At 44.1% G+C, this 20,813-nt stretch overlaps 1 protein-coding gene across 2 annotated transcripts in view; it reads left to right on the forward strand.

Annotated features, from left to right (window-relative positions):
* The first annotated feature begins 321 nt into the window (after positions 1-321).
* The window catches only part of GLRA3 (glycine receptor alpha 3), a 79,428-nt gene continuing 58,936 nt past the window's right edge, over positions 322-20,813 (forward strand). For both annotated transcript variants that reach the window (XM_077302442.1, XM_077302443.1), the window contains exon 1: positions 322-913. In XM_077302442.1, the coding sequence (XP_077158557.1) occupies positions 843-913 (71 nt within the window). In that variant the 5' untranslated portion in view covers positions 322-842. The remainder of the gene's footprint in view (positions 914-20,813) is intronic.

Genomic DNA, 20,813 nt, shown 5'->3' on the forward strand with positions numbered 1-20,813 from the left:
GGAGGAGGAGGACTTGGGAAAGAGAGCAAGACTTTGCTGCATCTCCCCACTAACTCCACGAGGAAGTCCTTACAGTGTATTCCTGCCAAGAGTCCCTCCAGTCTAAAGCCAGTGACTAGAAGAACTCTGCACAGGATTGCACTCCCCACCCGCTCACCTATGCCCGCCCCCCGTCCCCGTTCTCGGGAATGCTCTTCTTCTCCTCGCTTGTGGAAAGCCTTTCCTGGGGAGAGCTCCCTGCCCCCGCGCAATGTGGCGAATCCCTGCCCCGTTTCCCCCACAGTCGCCCACTTGGCGTGTCTTCTTGCTCTTTCGGCAAGGCAGCGCGGCTCCTGCCTGCTTGACTGGCTACGGGAAGCCCACGGCCTGGATTCCGTCTCCGCCCCCTTCTCGCTCCCTCCCCTCCAAAGCTGTGCCATTCCCAGCGTTCAGGAATGTGGCGAGCTGGCGTCTGGCCGGAGGATGAAGGACGGGCGCGAGAGAAGCCCGAAAGTAGGTCTTGGTTGCCGCTCCTTGCTGGCTGCTCTACGGTCCGGTCTTCCCCGCTGGGATTAGCCTCTCTCTTTAAATGCGCCGCACAAACCCTGGCGAGCTGGTTGCCACCCTCCGCCCTCGAACGGCCGAAGTCCCAGGCGCTGGCGGCTAAGCGAGCGCCGGCAAAGTCTTCCTCCGCGCCTTGCTGGATTTACAGGTTGTCGGGGAGCTCTCCAAGGTACTGAAAGCTTCGCCGCCGCTCCAGCCGCTTTCCAGGGGAGCTCTCCACTCCACAGCTTCCGCCTCTGGATTCCCTCATGACTCGCGCGCGTTCGCTTGGGAGGAGGTGGTGAAGACCTCGGCGTACCATGGCACGGATTAGATATCTGCGAGCAGCTGTCTCGGGATTGTATCTTTGGGAAGTTGCCCTGCTGATCAGGTAAGTCTCTTGCTAGCTCTCGCTGACGTGCCCTCCTTGGTTTGCGGGCAAAACGGCATGAACGGGACGCGCGGTCGCTCATCCAGTCCTATTCGCCCCACGGATGTCATTTAGTAAAAGAAGACTGATGGGGGCATGGCTGAGGTGTAACTAGCATTGTAGTGCTAAGGCTCTGATGCCATTTAAAAAGAAAATTGAGTACGATGTTTAAATGCTTCTTATTAAAAATACCAGCTGGAGTTCTGTTTCCATCGACCACCCCTATTTAAGTCATTCCAGGGAGGACTCCCTGCCATTAGCAAATGGAAATCAGAGCAAAGTATGGGTTTAAAGTATATTTTCAGAAGTAAAAATAATTCAAACTCTGTTATTTTTCATTACTATAAAGAGCAGATAACGAATCAGTCACTAATTATCAACGTCTGATACCAATGTATCCAAGCTCTACAGATGAGATGACCAGATTGTCCAACTTTTGGAGGGACATCTGGGGGCACCTGGCAAATTGAAATTATGTTGAAATTAAAAAATATATATCACAATACTATTTTTGTGTTCTATGTGTTCTATGAAAGTTTTTGTTGCTCCATATAGACCAAATTTTTAATCAAGCAAATAGGCATACATGCTCACTAGATATGCACACTAATACCACAATGTAGATACATACTGATAGTATGTCATACTTCTCTGAAGGAGGGTAAAGCTTTAACGCCTGAATGATTCACATAGAAACTGAGGAACTAACATCTACATTCTAAACTGGCTGAAGTAAGACAACAATCCATTTAAATGTTGTTCCAGGATTATCTCAGCTGTTGCTGGAAGCAACTGGTAGCAATGTACTCCAAGATCTTTAGGGGTGCCCCCTTCCATTGATCATCTTCCAAGATCACCATTATATTCCATTCTCTCAGACTAGCTAACTGGGCAGCCAAACTATAGTAGAAACATCATGGCACAATAATTATGTCTAGTCAGATTTATAAGGTTTAATATAGATCACATGATCCCAACATTACTCCATTTGCCCGGAATAGAGACCCGTAACATAACAAGTTCATGCAATATGGATTCTGAGGTTAAAGATCAGTATATACATTTTCCTGTTTTTTATGAGGTAGAATATTTATATATTTGAAGAAGGCTTCTCAAATGTGCCAAAGCTTGTACAAGCAACAGTATATGTTTATTAAAAGTACCCATAATGGAAAAATAAGAATACCAGCCCATCTTAATTAATCCAAGTGTGTGGAGAATAGTCTCAACAAGTGGAAGAGGCCATACGGAATAAAAAGTGTTCCATGTGACAACCAGACTGACCTCTTATTGGCAGGATCTATACTTGTGTGCCAGCAGGGAAGCAAGATCAGAAGGTGTTTTGAGTCTTAGGATTAGGTGTGAAGAAGATAAATTTGAGCCCCTAGGAATTTACTTTCTAACTATAAAATTGCTTTTCCCTAGAGAAATATGTTCCCATCCAGCCATTCATACACCAGAATATTTTTGATGTGTAACATCCTCCTGGTTGGAGGAGAGAGGCATGGTATAGCCCAGTCTCATCAGATCTTGGAAGTTTAACAGGATCAATATTGGAATGGGAGACCACCAAGGAAGTCTCTGCAGAGGAAGGCAATGGCAAACCACTTCTGCTTTTCCGAGAGAAGCTTGGTGTAGTGGTTAGGAGTGCAGACTTCTAATCTGGCAAACTGGGTTTGATTCCACGTTCCCCCACATGCAACCAGCTGGGTGACCTTGGGCTTGACAGAGCACTGATAAAGCAGTAATATCAAGACTTTCTCAGCCTCACCCACCTCACAGGGTGTCTGTTGTGGGGAGAGGAAAGGGAAGGCGATTGTAAGCTGCTTTGAGACTCCTGGTAGAGAAAAGCAGCATATAAGAACCAACTCTCCTCCTCCTCCTCCTCCTCCTCCTCCAAGCCACTTGCTGGGGTCAACATAAATCAGTTGCAACTTGACAGCACATATGTATTTACCATTGTCCAGGAACTGCCTTTTCCCCTGAAATATTGTGCATAGTTAAATGGTCTTGTCAGTACATTTCTAAGTAACATGCAAGATTGTTGTTCTGTTTCCTTGTTATATTATTATTAAGAAAAGTTTACACTGAGTGGTCACCCAACATAGAAATAAATTAAAGACAGAACAGTCACACAAGGGAAGAATTAGGAGGGGAAATACTTTGAACAACCTCAGCATTACCATAACCATGCTAGATTTAGACTGTGAATAACTCATTGTCCTAGGAAAATGGTAAGAGAGAAATCATGGTAACACAAATTGAAACATCCAATATCTGAAAGGGAAGATGGGTTTGTTATTAAAATGTATTCTTGACTAAGGAAAGGACTGTCATTATGAAATCTTCCTAAGAATTTTGCACACGTCTTTGTGAGTACCCCCTTTACTATGTAAAAGCCCATTCACAATCCCGTTAAGCACACATATATTGAAGGAAAAATTGACTCCTAGTGCCCTCCCTTATATAAAATGCTCATGTGAATTGGGCTTCCATTCTATTATCTTCCTCATGCACTTATTCTGCTTCTTGTCTTGCCCATGGTACTGTTTTCTTTCCTCACTTATTTAAACAGTAGACTTCTAGTTCCTTTTCTTTACTAAGTATTCACGTTCATACTAAAGCAGCATAATTGCATTACTAACAGTACATTCCTATGTTAAGTTACTCCAGTCTAACACCATTGAAATCCCACATAGGACTGCACAGAGAAAAGGAACTATGAACCCCTGAACCAAGACTTCAGCTTGAAAGATGTACAGACATGTTTGGAAGGCCATGTTTCATGCCATGAGCAAAATTTCGAGCAGAACAAAACATTGCTTTTGAGTGTTCTATAAACTATACAAATATATTATGGATTAGGGTCAACATCAAAGCTTTTTGGCAGATCTGTTTTTGACTGCAGTTATTCTATTGGTATACATTGATTTTAATTAAATGTTACATTTAATGTTAATATATACCAACTTCAGTCTCTGTCATAGCCTTAATATACATAATTTATCTTGTCATGATGTATGGACTTTCGACTTTCAGTTTATGTCCACTGAAAAATAAATATGAAACATAGGATCCTGTTTTATACTATTACCACCCTGTTCGCTATTTATTTGCTGTACCATTTATTTCTGCTAGCAGTACTCTTACTAGTGAAGTTGTTTTTGTGCAGAAGATGGGCAAGGTCTTGCTAATGGAGTATTTTATAAGAGCCTTTTGGGGGGCATTTTTAATACAAAGCCTCACTTGCATATGTGTTGAGTTGCATTATGGGTATTTAGAGGAAATTATTAGCCAACTTTCTAACTGATGTTTTCGAGTTGAGAATTTAATCAAACACAGCAGAATAAAGTATTCTGATGGTACTACTGTTCACTATAGATACATACATATGATTTGCCATGTACGTGAGTTCTGCCACTTATAGCTGTGTACATGCTTTCTGTTGAAAAATAGAGAAAGGCCTAGAGAAAGGCAGCATGGACCTTGGCTATTTTAATTCATTGTTCAATCTTTTTTCTAGATGTACTGGACAATATAAACAATTCTGCCATGATTTGTTATGCAATTTTGTATGCTGACCATTTTGGTCTCAGTTTTTAAACAAAATCTTGGGGAGGGCTTCTGTCATTTGATAAGTAATTGTGACTTCTCCTATATTATGCATTGCTCAACCAACAAGCTGCTTCAGTACTAAACTTTCACTGATCTTCTCCTTTTCTATACTAATCTAAGAAGATCTAAGTCACTGGAGGAGGGCACAATGAATGTCCAGCTATCCTGCTTGTCAGTTTAAATTCCACCAGAAAACATTACTATGATATAACAAACATGTAGAATTGGGTCCTTCTAGATGACCAGGCAAGACCTTTGGGGTGATGCATAGAAGCATCATCTCATGTATTATTCCGTGCTACCCTCACCCATTTCTGTGCTGCATATTGTCTGTGCACATCTGGCCTGTGCCCACTGAACCTGTGTAACTTGTGGAGAAGCATTCCCTACCAGAATGAGGCCAGCAATTGTATTTTTGTGTGCCAACATCAGAAGGAAAAACTGAAGAAGCCAAACTCAACTGACAGGTTTCATTTCTGACTTGAATTGGGGACACCTGAGAAATACACAGGACATAATTAAAATGGCATTTTTCATTTCAAATCTTCTACTGTGGGCTATGTTTAATTCAGAAGCTTAGATGCATGACACAGTGCCTTAAACCAAGTTAGACCAATGGTCCATATAGTCCAGTTCTATCTAATCTGTTGGGTGTCACCAAGGCCTGTCCTGCTATCCAGTCTCCATTTAACCAGCAATTTCAAGGGTTGAATTCTGGACCTTCTATCAGTAAAGTATATTTTTCACCACTGAATTGTAATCCCTCCCTTCTTTTTACACACCTACTTGTACATAAGTGTCCTGTTTCTCATTTTAGAATCTGTGGCTGTGAGGTCTGCACATTCTTCCAAAGAACTGAGTAATCCTTGGAACCAATTACTTTTTACATTAAATCCTTAATTTATGACTTCAGACTGATTTCAGAGCCTGGCAGTAGCTTTCCTGGAAAGCATATCATAGTCTATATACAAAGTGCCAAGGCAGGTTATGGAAAGCCTCCAACTGTTCAACATCCCCAAAATTAAGCATGCCAATGTAAGACATCCTCTCCTCTCTCGTTCTCTCTCTCACTAAAGAGAACCATGTGTCCTTGAGAGGCCTTTGTACAGTGGATTCTTTGACACTAGTACAATTTTTTTATCTCATACATGAAAAGGCTGACAAACACATTACATTTTTATTTAAGAAACCCAGGATACAGTGTGAACAGAAGTGATGGCAGCCTGTGCAACTTTAAATCTTTCTGGATATTGACAGGCACCACTTACAGAATATCTAGGCATATTTCACCCTCCTGGAGACAATGGAAACTAGCACTGACTCATAATGAAATGTAATAAATTAAATTAAATAAAAGACCAATTCATTTGACCAGTCAGAAGAAGTGAGCAATGACTCAAGAAAGCTCAAGCCCTACCACAAATTTTGTTAGCCTTTAAGAAGCTACTGATCTTTTACTCTTTTCTTTGATCAAAATGATATGCTGAGAAGGATGGCCACAACATCTAAGGCGTTCCCATTGTAGATGCGGTGGGACACGGCCAGAAGAGATGCCCAGCCTCTGGAAGCTGGGTGAGGGCACCGGCGGACAAGGGCACCAGGTGTGACTGACCAGCTCCTGAACTGGCAGGGAGAGCAGGGAAAAGGATACCAGGCAAGCCCCCCTATTTAAGGGGCCGACTGCATGCCAGGCCACCTTTTCCTGCTGGCCAGAAATACGCCCTCTCTGTATTAGTTTCTTACATGTTGCAGTTAGGCTTGTTAGTTACAGATGGTGGTTTGGGCATGGGTGGAACTGTTATGGTGGGCAGTCTATGTCTGCACACCAGACTGCCCCAGATGTGAGTCTCCTTAAGAGACTAGCCACATGCCAAGCAGGATCTGCCCTGGCAGGGACAGCCTGGCAGTTTGTGGTACCGGGTAGCTGAGGGTTGCCACCTAGAGGCTCATGCCCACTAGCAGCCAACAACTGCTGCCTCCTGAGGAGGTCCCAAGGTGTTGGACGCTACCTGCTGATCGAGTGTGCACCTTGGTAGCAAGGAAGGTCTCTGGGACCAGAGAGCCAGGCAGTCCACTGACTGTCTAGAATGGGGAGGCCTTCTTAACAGGTTGGACACCTGCTGAACAAGGCCTGCTCCAGCAGGGGCGACCTATCAGGCTCGGTGTCAATGGCAGAGCATTGCCAATCAGAGGTTTGAGCCCACTGGCACCCAACAGCTGCTGCCCCCCCCCCCACCATAGTGACTCCCAGATGGTGCTGCTTGCTGACTATGTGCCTTGGTTGCAAGAAAGGCCACTGGGAACCATTGGCCCAAGCAGCCCGCTGACTGCAAGAGGTCAGCTCCCCCCATGCTGCACCCTGCTCCTGTAAATTAATAAAGCTGCCACCTCGTTTCTACTCCACTAAGTGTGTCTGAGTACTTTTTCGGCCCAAAACTGCCCACCTGCCATGCAATGTGCAACAAGCAGATCTTTGCAGAGTATATCATTCAACAGAGAAGTGATACGACTTTTATCCCAGGTCACAGTTCAAGATTTTATCCTGTGATAATTCTACATACACATAAATCAACTAATTTTTTTTTACTTTCCCACTAAAGTTTTAAAAACTGGCCCATAGAAAAGGATCAGTATGATTCAGAACTTCTTTTCTCTAATTTCCATCTGCAGTTCCTCATTCTTTTAATAACAGATACATCAGAAATAATTTCTCAGGATCTGGAAACATGTACCATTGTGAGTGTCAGCAAAGGTCATTAAGAAAGAACAACTAAATTAAAATTGTAATTGGATTTCTATTTCTATTTATGTTTCTTGCTGTGTTAAAGCATTTCCCATCCTAAGAGGCTCTTTATGGGTTCCAAGATGTGAACAACAAATAGAGGAAAGAGACATGGGAAACAATGTTGGTACTGTTACAAAGGAAGTCAATGTGCTAATCAGAGCCAAAGTATGTGGTCATGAGACCAATGCTAAGCAGGTCTACACAGAATCCCACTCAGTTTTACTCAATGGGATTTACTCCTAGAAAAGTGTTATTAGAACCAAACTGCAAATCAGCTGAACATTAGTATAGCTGAATATTCTAGTTTAAACAAAGTAATGCACTTTAGTTGAATTATAAGTTAGAATTCTCTCTCTCTCTCTCTCTTTTTTTTTTTACTTTCTTCCAATGAGATTCTCTATGGCAAACTGAATTATGAACCAAACTACAAATATTAATTATATATACACATGTTTTGGAAAATAACAACAACAAAAATACCTTGGCTCAAAAATGAACTTTGTATTCTACTATGACATAACAATCTGACTAATTAGTTATAGGATTCATACTGAGGTCACATACCTTGAATGCCTGATAATTCTTTGATTGCCTCACATCACTATGAATAAATAATTGCTCTTTTGAAGAAATAAAAGAAAGCCTTAACCAGCCTTATAAATGTTTAAGCAAAGTAGTTTTTCCAAGCTCTCACAGTTGATATAAAATTGCATATTTGATACTTGACTACCTAACTATGACCTGTTTAATTCATGTCTAGCCCACGTATCTAATCAGACAAGTAGTGTAGAGAAGAGTCACTTACACCAGTGGTCTCCCTTCAGGCAGGGTGTAAAGTCATTCCTGCTAGGTCATGAGCCCCTATAAAGTTGCCATTAAGTGGCTGCCTTTGGGGAGGACCCAGAATCCTTCTGGATTTACAATTGATGCCTAAACTACAGAGATCAGTTTGCCTGGAGAAAATGGCAGCTTCAGACTATAGACTCCATCCCTGCCATCTTGGCCATCACTCTACCCTCCCCAGGTTTCATCACCAAAGTGCCTGGAATTTCCTTTCCAGGAGCTGGCAGCCTAAACTTGCTGCTAGATTATATGCAAAGGAGGAAATCATGCCTGTGGGAATGGGCTGTGCTTCTGAGCCCAGCTAAATCATGATGAGGCCTTTGTTATGTCTTCAGATCAGTGAAATCCAGTAAATAGATCCCAATTATATTTAAGAGATCTTATAGATCATTCAGTGGACTCCCTGAGTGTGAGAAACATAGCACAAGATGAAGCCATCTAAACTGGGCATATTGGAAATCTGTAAAAGGCAGTACTAATTTAGGGTCAGCAATACCATATTGTTTTTACTGCAGAGCAGTCATTCAAAACAGGTCGAGCTATTCAGTTAGGAATCATTAGCTTTTTAATGTTGCACTCTCATGTGGTGTACACAGGAAGGGAAAAGGAGATCTTCACATTGTGAGCAATAGCAGAAAGAGAGGCACCATCCTTTAGGGGATAGTAAAGTTCACAGTTTTGTGACTAGGAAAGCAGCTGCCTAAGAGAATTCAGGAGACAGCAAGTGAATTCTGGAAAAGGAGCAATTTGCTTACAACTATAAAGAAAAAAAGGGGAATGATCTGGGAGGGGAAACAATTATAATGCAAATAAAATTAACTAGTCCAGCTGTTCTCAAAATTTAGTTACCAGAGGAGCACCACATGATAATGCAACATTAAAACAGTAGTGACTTAGCTTTTATCTTTTTTTTGCAGACCCCCCAAGCCCTCCTCACTGCCCCCCACCATTTGCCAGACAGCCCCTGTCCAAGCACCCAGCAAGCTATGAGCTCCCCATGGAGATCTCAGCCCTCTTTTCTCCTCAGAGCTGTATCATGAGAATCACAGCAGTTACTTTCGAAAAGGAAGATGAAAAAAATGCTTTCTTTTGTTGTGTGGGGCTTCTTGGAGGCAAAACCAGTTCAGTTTTGTGTAGATCATTCACATGCTAGCTCTCTAAAGTGAAAGCTCAATGTGACTTACAAAGTTAAACAGGATAAAATTGTGAAAAAACATAAAATTGATAAAATCGACAAACTATCAAAGAGACAGCCAGAACATAAAAACATCCTAAATCCTTTAGCATTCTAAAACAATTCTCAAAAAAACTGCCTACTTAATTAAAAGCCTGGTGAAATGAAAAGATTTAGCCTTGTTCCCAGAAGAAAGTACCAGGGTCATCCAGGTGAGAAGGGCACACAAGTTAGGTGCCACCACTGAAAAAAGCCCTGTCTCTGGTTGTCTTACGTATTCAGGTGGGGCACAGAAAGCAGAGTTTGCAAGGAAAAACTGAAATGATGAACTTGACAGTAGGGAAGAAGATGAGCCTTCAAGTATGCTGCCCCAACCTATTTAGGACCTTAAAGGTAAGAACCAGTGCTTTTACTTGTGACTGGAAACAGAAGAAGAAGAGTTGGTTTTTATGCCCTGTTTTTCACTACCAGAAGGAGTCTCAAAGTGGCTTACAATCACCTTCCCTTCCTTTTCCCACAACAGACACCCTGTGAGGTCGGTGGGGCTGAGAGAGCCCTGAGAGAAACTGCTCTGTGAGAACAGCTCTAATATGACTAGTTCAAGGTCACTCAGCTGGCTGCACATAGAAGACTAGTGGGAAATCAAACCCACCTTGCCAGATCAGAAGGCACTGCTCTTAACCACTACACCAAGCTGAGCAGCCAGCACACAACTTTTGGCACAAAGGTTATACTATCCTTGGGTCCCACCCCTGACAGTACCTGGATGCTGCATTTCAGAGTAGTTGAAGTCCCTGGGTGCAGAAAGCAACTATGATGAGTGTATTAGGATTACAGTTCCTTGGAGTCAGTCGACCAGGTAGAGTTCCACAGCAACCAATCAGTGCATCCTATGAGGTGCTCTGGGAGCTTGGTGACTGCAGGATCTATGAGGGGAAGCCAATGCTTCCCCTTCCCCAGAGAGAGGGTCTCCCTAACCTCATTTCTACCCTACTCTATGAAAGCCAGATAGAAATCTGAAAGGTTCTTTAAGCGTCCTTGGTCCTTTAAACAAATGCATGAGCCCTCTGGAGTACCTTGCAACACTCAAGGTCTTTGGGCTCCAGGGTGACAAATGTTGAATTAGGCCACCAGTCATGAAAGGAGAAGTACTTAGTCTTTCCTAGAAGCCACACACCCTTTGACTCTTCTGACTCTCTATCCAGTGGGCTGTTTGCAGTTAGCCAGTAAAGCAGGGAAATAGTACCGTATAAGCTTAGAGACACTTTCTATAATATGACCTTATATTTGTTTGTTTATTTGAATTTTTACTTGCCAGTACCAAAAAACTGGCTCTTAGAGAGTTATAGTATTTGATCCCACAATAAAATAATAAAAACAACCCATTAAAACTTTCCCTCCCAGGTGACAAAAACAGTCCTCATCCCTTCCTGCTCCCCAAGTGCCTCAGGGGAGATGTCCATGCAGAGCCAAATGATGTGGCTGAGCCAGGGAGGGTTTTCTGATTTTAATTAATTACCCTGGTCTCAACTAAGTGCTTGTTTTACAGGGCCTGCAGAACTGTGGAAGCTCCATCAGGGCCCTCAGCACTTCTGGGGGCTCATTCCACCAGGTCGGGGCCAGGATCAGAAAGGCCCTGGCCCTGGTCGAGGCCAGTTGTACCTCTTGTGGGCCACAGAGTACTAACAGGTGAGCACCCACAGAGTGCAAGACCCTGTGGGATGCATAAAGTAATAGGCAGTCTCTCATATATGTGGAGCCCAGACCATAGATGGCCTTGAAGTTTAACACCAAAACCTTGAACTTGATCCAGAATGCAACTGGCAGCCAGTGCAGCTGCCTCAGCACTGGCTGGCCATGGGCTCGCCAAGGTACTCATGTGAGGACTCTCACAGCCGCATTTCCATATCAAGGACAAGGGCAGGCCCATGTAGAGTGAATTACAGAGGTATATCCTAGAGGTGACCATTGTGCTCACCATTGCTAGGTGCTCTGAGAACAGATAGGGCACTAGTAATCGTGCCTGGTATAGGCTGAAAAGCACTGTGCAGGTTACTCTCATGACCTTCACCTCCATAGTAAGGGAGGCTTCAAGAATCATCCCCAGATTCCTAATGATGGGAGAGTCGTTAAGCTACACCCCACCAGGCTTGGTAAACATGCTTCCTGATCTGGCCCTTTCCTACCCAGCCACAGGACCTCTGTCTTGGCGGGGTTGAGTTTCAGGCAGCTCTGCTTGAGTCATCCAGACACAGTCCTGGAAAACATAATGCAATTTGACAGTAAGTGCCAGTATACCGTTACAAAACAGATATTGTACTCAATGAACTATGGGTGCTAAAGATTTTCCTTCCTCTTCCCCTGTGCCCAACAACCCCCATGACCCCAAAAAGGAATACCTAGAGGTTGTGGGACCAACATGGAGAAAAAGCTTGTGGGGGTAGTGAAGAGGGAGGAATTGTCTGAAATTTAAAGTTTGCCCTGTTCCAATTCCTGCCCCATTGACCAGTGTAATGGACAAACATTTCATACTCCACAGGACTTCTCTACATTGGATTTCTATATATATTGGTGGACCACAGTATTGAACCCAGTCATTCTTACCAAGAATAGTATCAATCACTATATTAAGGCCCTTGGAAGTCATCTAGTCCTATATTGCTGTATTTACTTTCATGAAAGATCTGGCTGAAGGACTGTTAGATTGTTTCCTGTAAAATGTTATTCTCTGTTTATTGTTATTATTGCTGTTACCTTCCATTCATTATAATCAGTCAGTTTAATGTATTGTTCTGTTACTTTCTATGTGAAGTGCCCTGAGCCTTAGGGGAGGGCAGTATACAAATATAATAAGTAAACAAAGAAACAAAGAAACAATTAAAAAGAACTCCTTCCATTGAGCAGAATGGAGTTGTGGCTGGATACTGGTCTCCTCAATAGGTTTCCTCTGCCCCACTCTTGACACTGCATGCAAAGATGTTCACCACCTCAGGCTGGATGACTATCTCCCCCAGCAGCAGCAACCTCATCTGGTTTAAAAAGAAAACCCATATTCACTAGAACGGGGCTATCCTATTTCCCAACTTTGCTTGCACTGACCCCAAGCCCTGTGGTGCTATAAAACCTTCACCATTCACTTTAGGTTAAGTAGACATCTCTGCATGGACCCCCCTTTGTATTCACAGAGCTGTTGCTTTGTTTGAAGTCAGTGGAGGGATGTATATGACAGAAAAGCTATGTGTACCCTTGGAGAAGCCAGTGTCCACATTATTTATTGGCTGATCTTATGGCATGTGTGTTGGTAGTTTGCCATTACCTGCCTCTGCATCATGCCCCTAGTTTTCCATGGAGGTCTCCCATCCAGATATTAACTAAGGATGAACATTGCTTAGCTTTCGAGATCTCATGAGATTGTGCATACTTGGACTATCCAGGTCAGGGCAAACTGCTTATGAAGGATGGCCAGATCAGGGTGACTCTTCTGGTTCTCAAATATCACCTCAACAAAAGCTCAGACAGTACTTCTGTTTAGCTAAACATATGACTATCCAAATATCTTGAACATACTAATAAGCATGGTGGCATGGAACTGCAGTATAAGACCACTGCAGTAGCTAAAGCTCTAATGCTTTCTTCAACTTAATTATGGGACACATTTGTTTTATGCAACTCTAGTTTTTAATATTTGTTTTTACTGGTTTAGAGATGTGCTAGTTTAAATTAATGTTCATAGGGGAGCAATCACTCCAGGCTATTCTTCATTCTCCTATAGCTTAATATCTATTCTGGAAAAAATTCTCTACTCATGTGAGAACATTTTGACATGTTTACATAAGATGCAGCACAGCATGCAAAGCTTGGGCAGTCAGTTGGATTACCCAGTTATGACCATCTGAACTCTAGAGTTTTTCTGCACTGCTGTTTCTTGCAATGTCCTTCAATAAAGTGTATAGGAGTTAGGAGTGGCAAAGGATGAGGAACTATTATGGATAAGCATGTAACAGTTTGCATTTGCAGCAGATTACATAGCTAGACCTTCCACTTCACCCCCCCCCCCATATGTAACTACCTAGCAAAGAGCTTGAACCTCTGTTTTCACATGGATCAGCCACCTGGCATGCACCACCATGGCCCATTAGGCACAGAGTGGCAGGTCCACATTCGGGGTGGAATGGCGGCGGCTAAAATCACCAATTATGCACACTGCAGGCGGCAACTGGGTGCAGAGTCAATGTATGCCACTGATAAAGCCGCATTAGCGAGATGCGGAAGAAAGTAGAGCTTCCTGTGACCAGGGCGCAGCCAGAAGCAGCTCCAGAGTAGCCGCATGCATAATCGGATACTCTGGGTTTTGCCGCAGTTGTGTTCCATCCCATGCATAAGCAGTTTGCTTCGCTTCTTCCTCGTCCGTGTTCTCCATGCCGCCGTTTCAGTGGCCTTGCATAATAGGCCCATGACAGCTTTAGTCATCTGAACAGAGCCTTCTTCATGTACCAACCTGCAAATGAGCAAAATCAACAATTGCCAACAACAACAACCACCTGGGTTCAGGCTGGTGAAACAGTCGCCCTTAAAGAACTTGCCCCTCCTGGTTTTTCAGTCATGCACCAATCTCGGACCAGTAATAGGGGAGTGGGGTGGCCATCTTGGTTCGGGAGGCTTTATCCTACAGGGCTCTTCCCACACCGGACACCAGGGGAGTGGAGTGTGTTGGCATTAGTTTGGACTCAGTCGAAAGCTTGGCCATCTGGTTGGTATACCGCCCACCCAACACACCACCAGACACCCTGCCGAGCCTGCTGAAGATGGCAGCTGCCTGGGCCTTGCAGTTCCCGAGGTTATTAATCCTCTGTAACTTCAATATTCATGTGGACGTGCTGCCCTTAGGACTTGGCTCGGACCTAGTGTCGGCCATGGTGACACTGGGGCTTTCATAATTTGTTGCTGAGCCCACTCATCAGGCTGGTCACATACTCGACTTGATCTTCGGTGTGGGGATAGAGGCTACAAGAATATCTTATCACATGCGTATGAGGGCGTATGAGATGGCAGGGAAAGCGGCAAAATGTGATTTTTTTTTTGCTGCAGAAATCATGTCTGCAAGCCCTTGCCCAGCCCAATTATTCAGGGTAGTTCGATCTCTTACCGCCCTCAAGGAAGGGCACCAAAATACTGGGAAATTGGATCTTGGTTGTGAGGCTTTAACAAGCTTTTTTGTGCATAAAGTCATGTCACTCCACTGTGAACTTCCCGCCACAACTGATACAGTAAATGAACTAGAGTCCTCTTGGCTGCCTTTGGATGTGACATATGATTGCTTCAGGTGGCTCTGTTTACCCAAAGTGGATGGGTTGTTGGGGAAAGTGAGGGCTAACACTTGCCCCCTGGATCCCTGTCCATCTTTGCTCCTTAAAGGTGGGGTCCTTCAGATAGGAGAGCAGCTCATGGAAATTGTCAGTTGGGGTAGTTTCCGGAGCTGCTTAAGGAGGCTGGGGTTTGTCCTCTCCTCAAGAAACCATTGCTGGACCCGCAGGACCCAGCCACCTACCTGCCAGTCTCGCACTTAGCGTTTCTGGGGAAGGTAGTTGAAAGGGCTATGGGAGACCAGCACCTGGCATTCCTGGAAGAAACTTCAGCCCTCGACCCATATCAGTCTGGCTTCCATCCTGGCAACAGGGTGGAGATGGTGCTGGTCACCCAGATGGATGATCTCCGTCACGAGCTGGATCGGGGTGGGTCAGCCGTGCTGGTTCTTTTAAAACTGTCGGCCATGTTTGACGTGATTGACCATGAACTGCTGGCTTGCCACCTCGCTGGGACAGGGGTACAGGGCACAGCATTGAGCTATGCTCCTTTCTCCTAAACCGGACCCAGAGGGTGGCAGTGGGGGAAGAGCTATCGAGGCCAGTGCAGCTCCCTTGTGGGGTCCTGCAGCGTTTGGTCCTCTCCCCCACATTGTTTAATATCTTAATGCGCCCTCTGGCCCAGCTGGTATGGAGCTATGGTTTGGGCTGATATATGCAGATGACACCCACCTGTATCTTCTGATGGATGGCCACCCGGACTCCCCCTTCCCCTGGAACCATTTGCCAGATGTTTAGAAGATGTGGCTGGATGACTTGAGCAGAGTCACCTGAAACTCAACCCCGCCAAGACAGAGGTCCTGTGGCTGGGTGGGAGGGGAGCAGATCAGGAAGCGTGCTTACCCACCTTGGCAGGGATGCAACTGTTCATCCTGTCCCAGGCCAGGGATTTGGGAGTAACCTTCGATGCCTCTTTAACACTGGAGGCTCAGGTCATGAAGGTAGCCAGCCAGGATTTTTTCCATCTCTGCCAAGCTCAGCTATTAGTGCTCTACCTATCTCCTGAGCATTTGGCCACAGTGATCCAGAATAGATATCTGTAACTCACTCTATGTGGGCCTGCCCCTGAGCCGGATCTGGAAGTTACAACTGGTGCAAAATGCATCTGCTAGGGTCCTCACAGGAATTACTTGGAGGGCCCAAATATGCAGCTGGAACTCTACTCATTGAGGTCTGACCCACGCCCAATCTAGGCAGTAGGAAAGACAGAGGAAGGAGAGGGTGACTTAGCAGATATCAAGGACAGTGACAGGGACAATGCCTGACAGGGACAATCTCCAATCAGAACATTTATCTGATTTTCTACAACAGTTGGCTGATCTTCCTGCCAAATAGGATCACTGCAATTGAACATCCTTTTCACTCTGACATTTTTTTTTGCACTGTCTCACTGACTTTGTGATGACTTCCTGATTCTAAGTGATCTAGGCCCTGAGTGGTGCGTATTTTGTTTTCAGTGCCGGTGCCTGTTAATCCAAGACAAAGGATTTTTTTGGGTTGTGTGTACACTGGCAGGAAGTGTGGGGGGGTGGGGGGGATAGAGGCAAAGACATTGCCTCCCCCCATTTTTATAGAGGCAGTAGTTTGAGTTAGGAGATGCTGAAATTATAATGGCTTCAGTCATGTGTGACAGACATCCAGGTCACTTTCCCTACAGGGGGACAGAGGCACATGGTTTATTTTGTAAATAGTGGCGGGCAGGCAGGCAGGTGTGCAGAAACTAGTTTACTTGTCTTAGCAACTGAGGATGGGGTGGAGATAATTTTAAAGCTTTCCTCCTGCCAACAGTCAATACCATACACAAATGCACTTCATAGGCACAAGAGAGACCAGCAATGATGAAGAGCCAGATCTATCTATCTATCTATCTATCTATCTATCTATCTATCTATCTATCTATCTATCTATCTATCTATCTGTCTGTCTGTCTGTCTGTCTGTCTGTCTGTCTGTCTGTCTGTCTGTCTGTCTGTCTGTCTGTCTGTGAGCTGATCAAATCCTCCAGCCTCTCTGTGTTTTCATGCTGCATTCCAATGCCAGAAGTATCCTTTTTCCCCCTCCAAGGCTTTGAATCCTGAACTTTGCCAGGCTGGGGGGGGGGGGGGGGGGGGGAAGTGCTGAAAGTAATGAAATACGAAAATGGAGCGAACAACTTATTTATATATTTTTTCCCTCCAGCAAGGGCCTAGAGCACTTTACAACAACTGTCTCTCCTCCATTTGATCCTCCCAACAACTACCCTGTGAAGTAGGCTAGGCTAAGAGAAAATGACTGGCCTCAGGGTCTCCCTTTGAGCTTCCATGGCAGACTAGGGAGAACCAGGAAGCTTTCAACCATGCTCTGTGTGTGTTGGCAGGGGAAGGGGGGGAGACAGAGCATGCTAAGAAGCCATGATACCAGATATGAAGAGGTTGATGGCTATGTCTGAGAATTATTCTATATGTTTACAAACTGTTCAGACAGTTCCAGCAATTCTGTCCTTTACTTTACTTTGTCCAATAATATTCTATAGCGCAATGCCTTAAACAATACAACAATCTGAGATTTCATCTATAATCTCTTTATTTCCCTAAATACAAAAGGAGCAAAAAAATTGCAACATCCAATGTTATATTATGATTTAATCTGAGCGTAGGAAGGGAACCACCCTGCTTGGATTAAAATAATTGAAATTCTAATGACATCTTAGATTTGAATATAGATGGCATTCCAATAAAATATGAGAGACTGGGTCTATTTTCCCAGGGGAGCAGCAGTAAATTCTACCAGAGTAGGGAAGACGCAAAAAGCAGCCTCTCACAGTCACTCATTCTAGCAAGAGTAAATCCCCTGGGTAGATCAAGTGGCACCATTGTCTAAAATGGTGAGCACAACATGACTACCTGTGCAGTCCCCTTTTCAGCCTGAAATCTCAGGGACATTGCCAATGCACAACAAGTCCTTAGGAGGGATAATCAATTCTAGCCATTTTTACATGCCACTGTTAAATTAGGGTAGCAGAGCAAAGAGGTCCAGTACTCTCAAACCACTGCCATGTCACCCATATTCCATGGTCTTATGCTGTAATGTCAGTTCTCCCCCAAGTGTTTATCGTGTTAAAAACAGAAAGGGGGGGATCCTTCCCATCTCCCGACTAGATGCAAGTGACCTAAGACACTGTGCTTGATGCTGCAGAATAAATTCAATAAATCAACCAAAAGGTCAAAGAAACAAATAATGAACCTGCCCTGTGAATAGTGGAGTCCTTCTCTTAAGGAAACTTTCCCTGCCACAGGTGGCTCTTTTATTTGAGAATTTGCACTGGAGGAAAGCAAGAAATGAAAAAGAAAACAGAAATTCTGTGGGATCCAACCCAAGGATCTATTGGAAGCACCTTGGGAGACATTATTTAGCTCTTTGAAGCCACATAATTCACCCATCTGAGATTAGATTTTGATAAATGCCAAGAAAGATTTGTAGCCTTATACAGCATGATTATTTCTCCGCTGGTCCCAATTAAATATCATTTTAAACCTGGCAGATCCTTTAGGATGCTTTTCCTCTGAAAATGTGTATAACTAGACAGTTAACACAGCTGTATAATCCCTTTTAAGAGTCATACACATGATCTTCATAACTTAATGCTCAGGATCAATGTACTACTAAGAATATAATTTGTTGTATACAAAGCCCTGACAACCTGGGGCCTACAGAGATGAGGTCTCCCCCCACCTCAGCTCATTTTCATAGTAGTTCCTGCTCTCAACTGTCCAAGCTGGCTTCGTGTGTCCCATTGTGCTTCAGGCCATTTCTGGACTCTTTTGATTGCTGTCCCAAAGTCAGACTGGAACTTTGCATATACAGGACAAGAAAGATCATGATTCCATTCTCACAGAGTGTACAAAATTCCCATAATATAACTGGGCACCATCGTTTCAACAAGGGAAGATGAGAGAATCACATCTCCACGTGGGACATCCACTCATTAAACAAACCCTTGTTTTGCAAATATCACATGTGATATAACTGGGCACTTTTCACAACAATTATCCAGAACTCTTCCACGTGAGGGATTAGGCTGGGATCATCACGTCTTGGGCATTAGGGAAAATTCCTGCTTCCAGATGGAATTGGGCTCAGTCCGGGGCGGTCCCAGGCCTGGCCCGACTCAGACCCTCAGTTGCCCTGCTTTAAAGGGAATTTGGATAAATCTGTATTTCCTTTTTTGCCATGGAACACAAGGAGGTATGTGTAGGGCCTGATCCATGTGGATGCGGAAAACTCAGGCTGTCCCGGCGAGCTTTCCCTGCCCTTGTAAGCACCCTCGAGCATCACTTCTGCCAGCTCCTGCCTCGCTTGCTAGGCTGCCCAGGCCCTCCTGCTTTTTGCCACCACCGATAGAACCAGGCCTGCCTTCTTTCCACTCTTGCTTGTAAAAACTCCTTAATTTTTTTAAAAAAATGCTTCCCACGGCTCTGCCGCTGCAAAGCAGTGGAAAACATTTCTTTCATTTTCCTAGGAGACTAGAATGTTTGGAGCATTTTTTAATTTTTAAAAGAGTTATTTATTCGCAGGACAAGGGGGTGCTGTGCAAACCTGAGGGCAGGCAGAGAAGTTTGGGCTGTCCCCGGACAGTGGTAGAAACTCAAGTGGTGCCACTTATGTTCCTGTTGAAGGAGTTCCCAGGCAACAGTAGAAGCACCATGGGGGTGCCAGTGCCACCCTCTTTGGGGCTGCTATTGCTGCCCAATCCGGCCGGTCACTGTCCTGGCTCATGGAAGCCCTGAAACCCTGTTTGGAGAGCCATTGCCTTCCTGCTGCTCCGTAGCACTGTGGAGCGGCATGAGATTTTTTTTTTCAGTTTTAAAGGAGTTATTGCTGCACTGTCTTTCTAAGAAAAACAAAAGAAATGCTTTCCACAATTGCTGTAATAAAATTTGATTGATTGAGTAATCTAAACTTTAAACAAGTTCATCCCTGTACAGAGCCTGTGATCTTCCAATATGTACAAAAGACCTATATGAATATCAGGGGAATTCTGAACAAATGAGTAGAGTGAAATATCGAATATGACACCTGTCATGTGGGCTAATATGAGAATTGTGGTCTGAGATTGCTCCTTTTGAGGACTTTAGTCCAGTGTCCATGCACTTTTGAAATATAATAAATATTGATAACCCAGCATCATGTTTCTTTTAGAACAATCTGGTTTATTTTGGAATAATCTGGCAGAGTCAACTTCAAGAAATATATGATTTCAGGCAAGTTATGAGGCTTGTGTTAACAAATCAACTAAAGCAGAACTCCTGATTGAGCAAATGTCTGGCTTGGGGCCAGGGAAATTTTTTTTAAAGGCTCTGACAACCCAAAAAAATCTCATAATGTTTCTTGTTTTATCCTATAGCCATATACACCCACAATGCAGATTAAAATATCTGTAATGCCCTCCCCCCGAAAAAGTTAGAGCAAAGTTTCCTAAATATTCAGGGAAACACTACATTTACATATTTAAAGGGTGATGGGCATTAAAATAATCCCAAACCTTACAAGTAATCTCTATGCTGGATGCTGCAAGTAATTGTGTAGGTGATTAGATAGATAGTTCTTCCCACAACAGACACTGTGTTAGGTTTGTGAGGCTAAGAGACCTCTGACTAGGCCAAGGTCACCCAGCTGGCTGCATGTGGAGAAGTGGGCAATCAATCCAGTTGCCCAGATTAGAGGCCGCCAGTCTTAACCACTACACCAAGATGGGAGGAATTATGCTGGGGAGGACCCTTCAAATTAGACAGAAAAATCTAAATGAGACTATCTCAGTGATATGATTTTGGATCACGTAGGTGGCCCAAAATAGAAGTTCAGCTCTTATGATGTGGTCTCCCAGGCTTGTAGTCATTATTCAGGCACCAGGGGAACTGAATTATTGTGTGGTCTCCCCTTGCCCCACAGGAGTGATGGGGCAGTAGAAGGAGGAGAGGGGAAAAGCTGCCATGGGAAGGGAAGTAGAGCTGTCAAGAGATGAATGAAGTGAAAACAGACCTAAAAGGAGGGGGGAAATGCAAAAGTAGTGAAGAAAAGGAAAATTGAAACCAGTGAGAGGAAG

Source organism: Paroedura picta, chromosome 10 (genome assembly GCF_049243985.1).
Source record: "Paroedura picta isolate Pp20150507F chromosome 10, Ppicta_v3.0, whole genome shotgun sequence".
Classification (NCBI taxonomy): Eukaryota; Metazoa; Chordata; class Lepidosauria; order Squamata; family Gekkonidae; genus Paroedura; species Paroedura picta.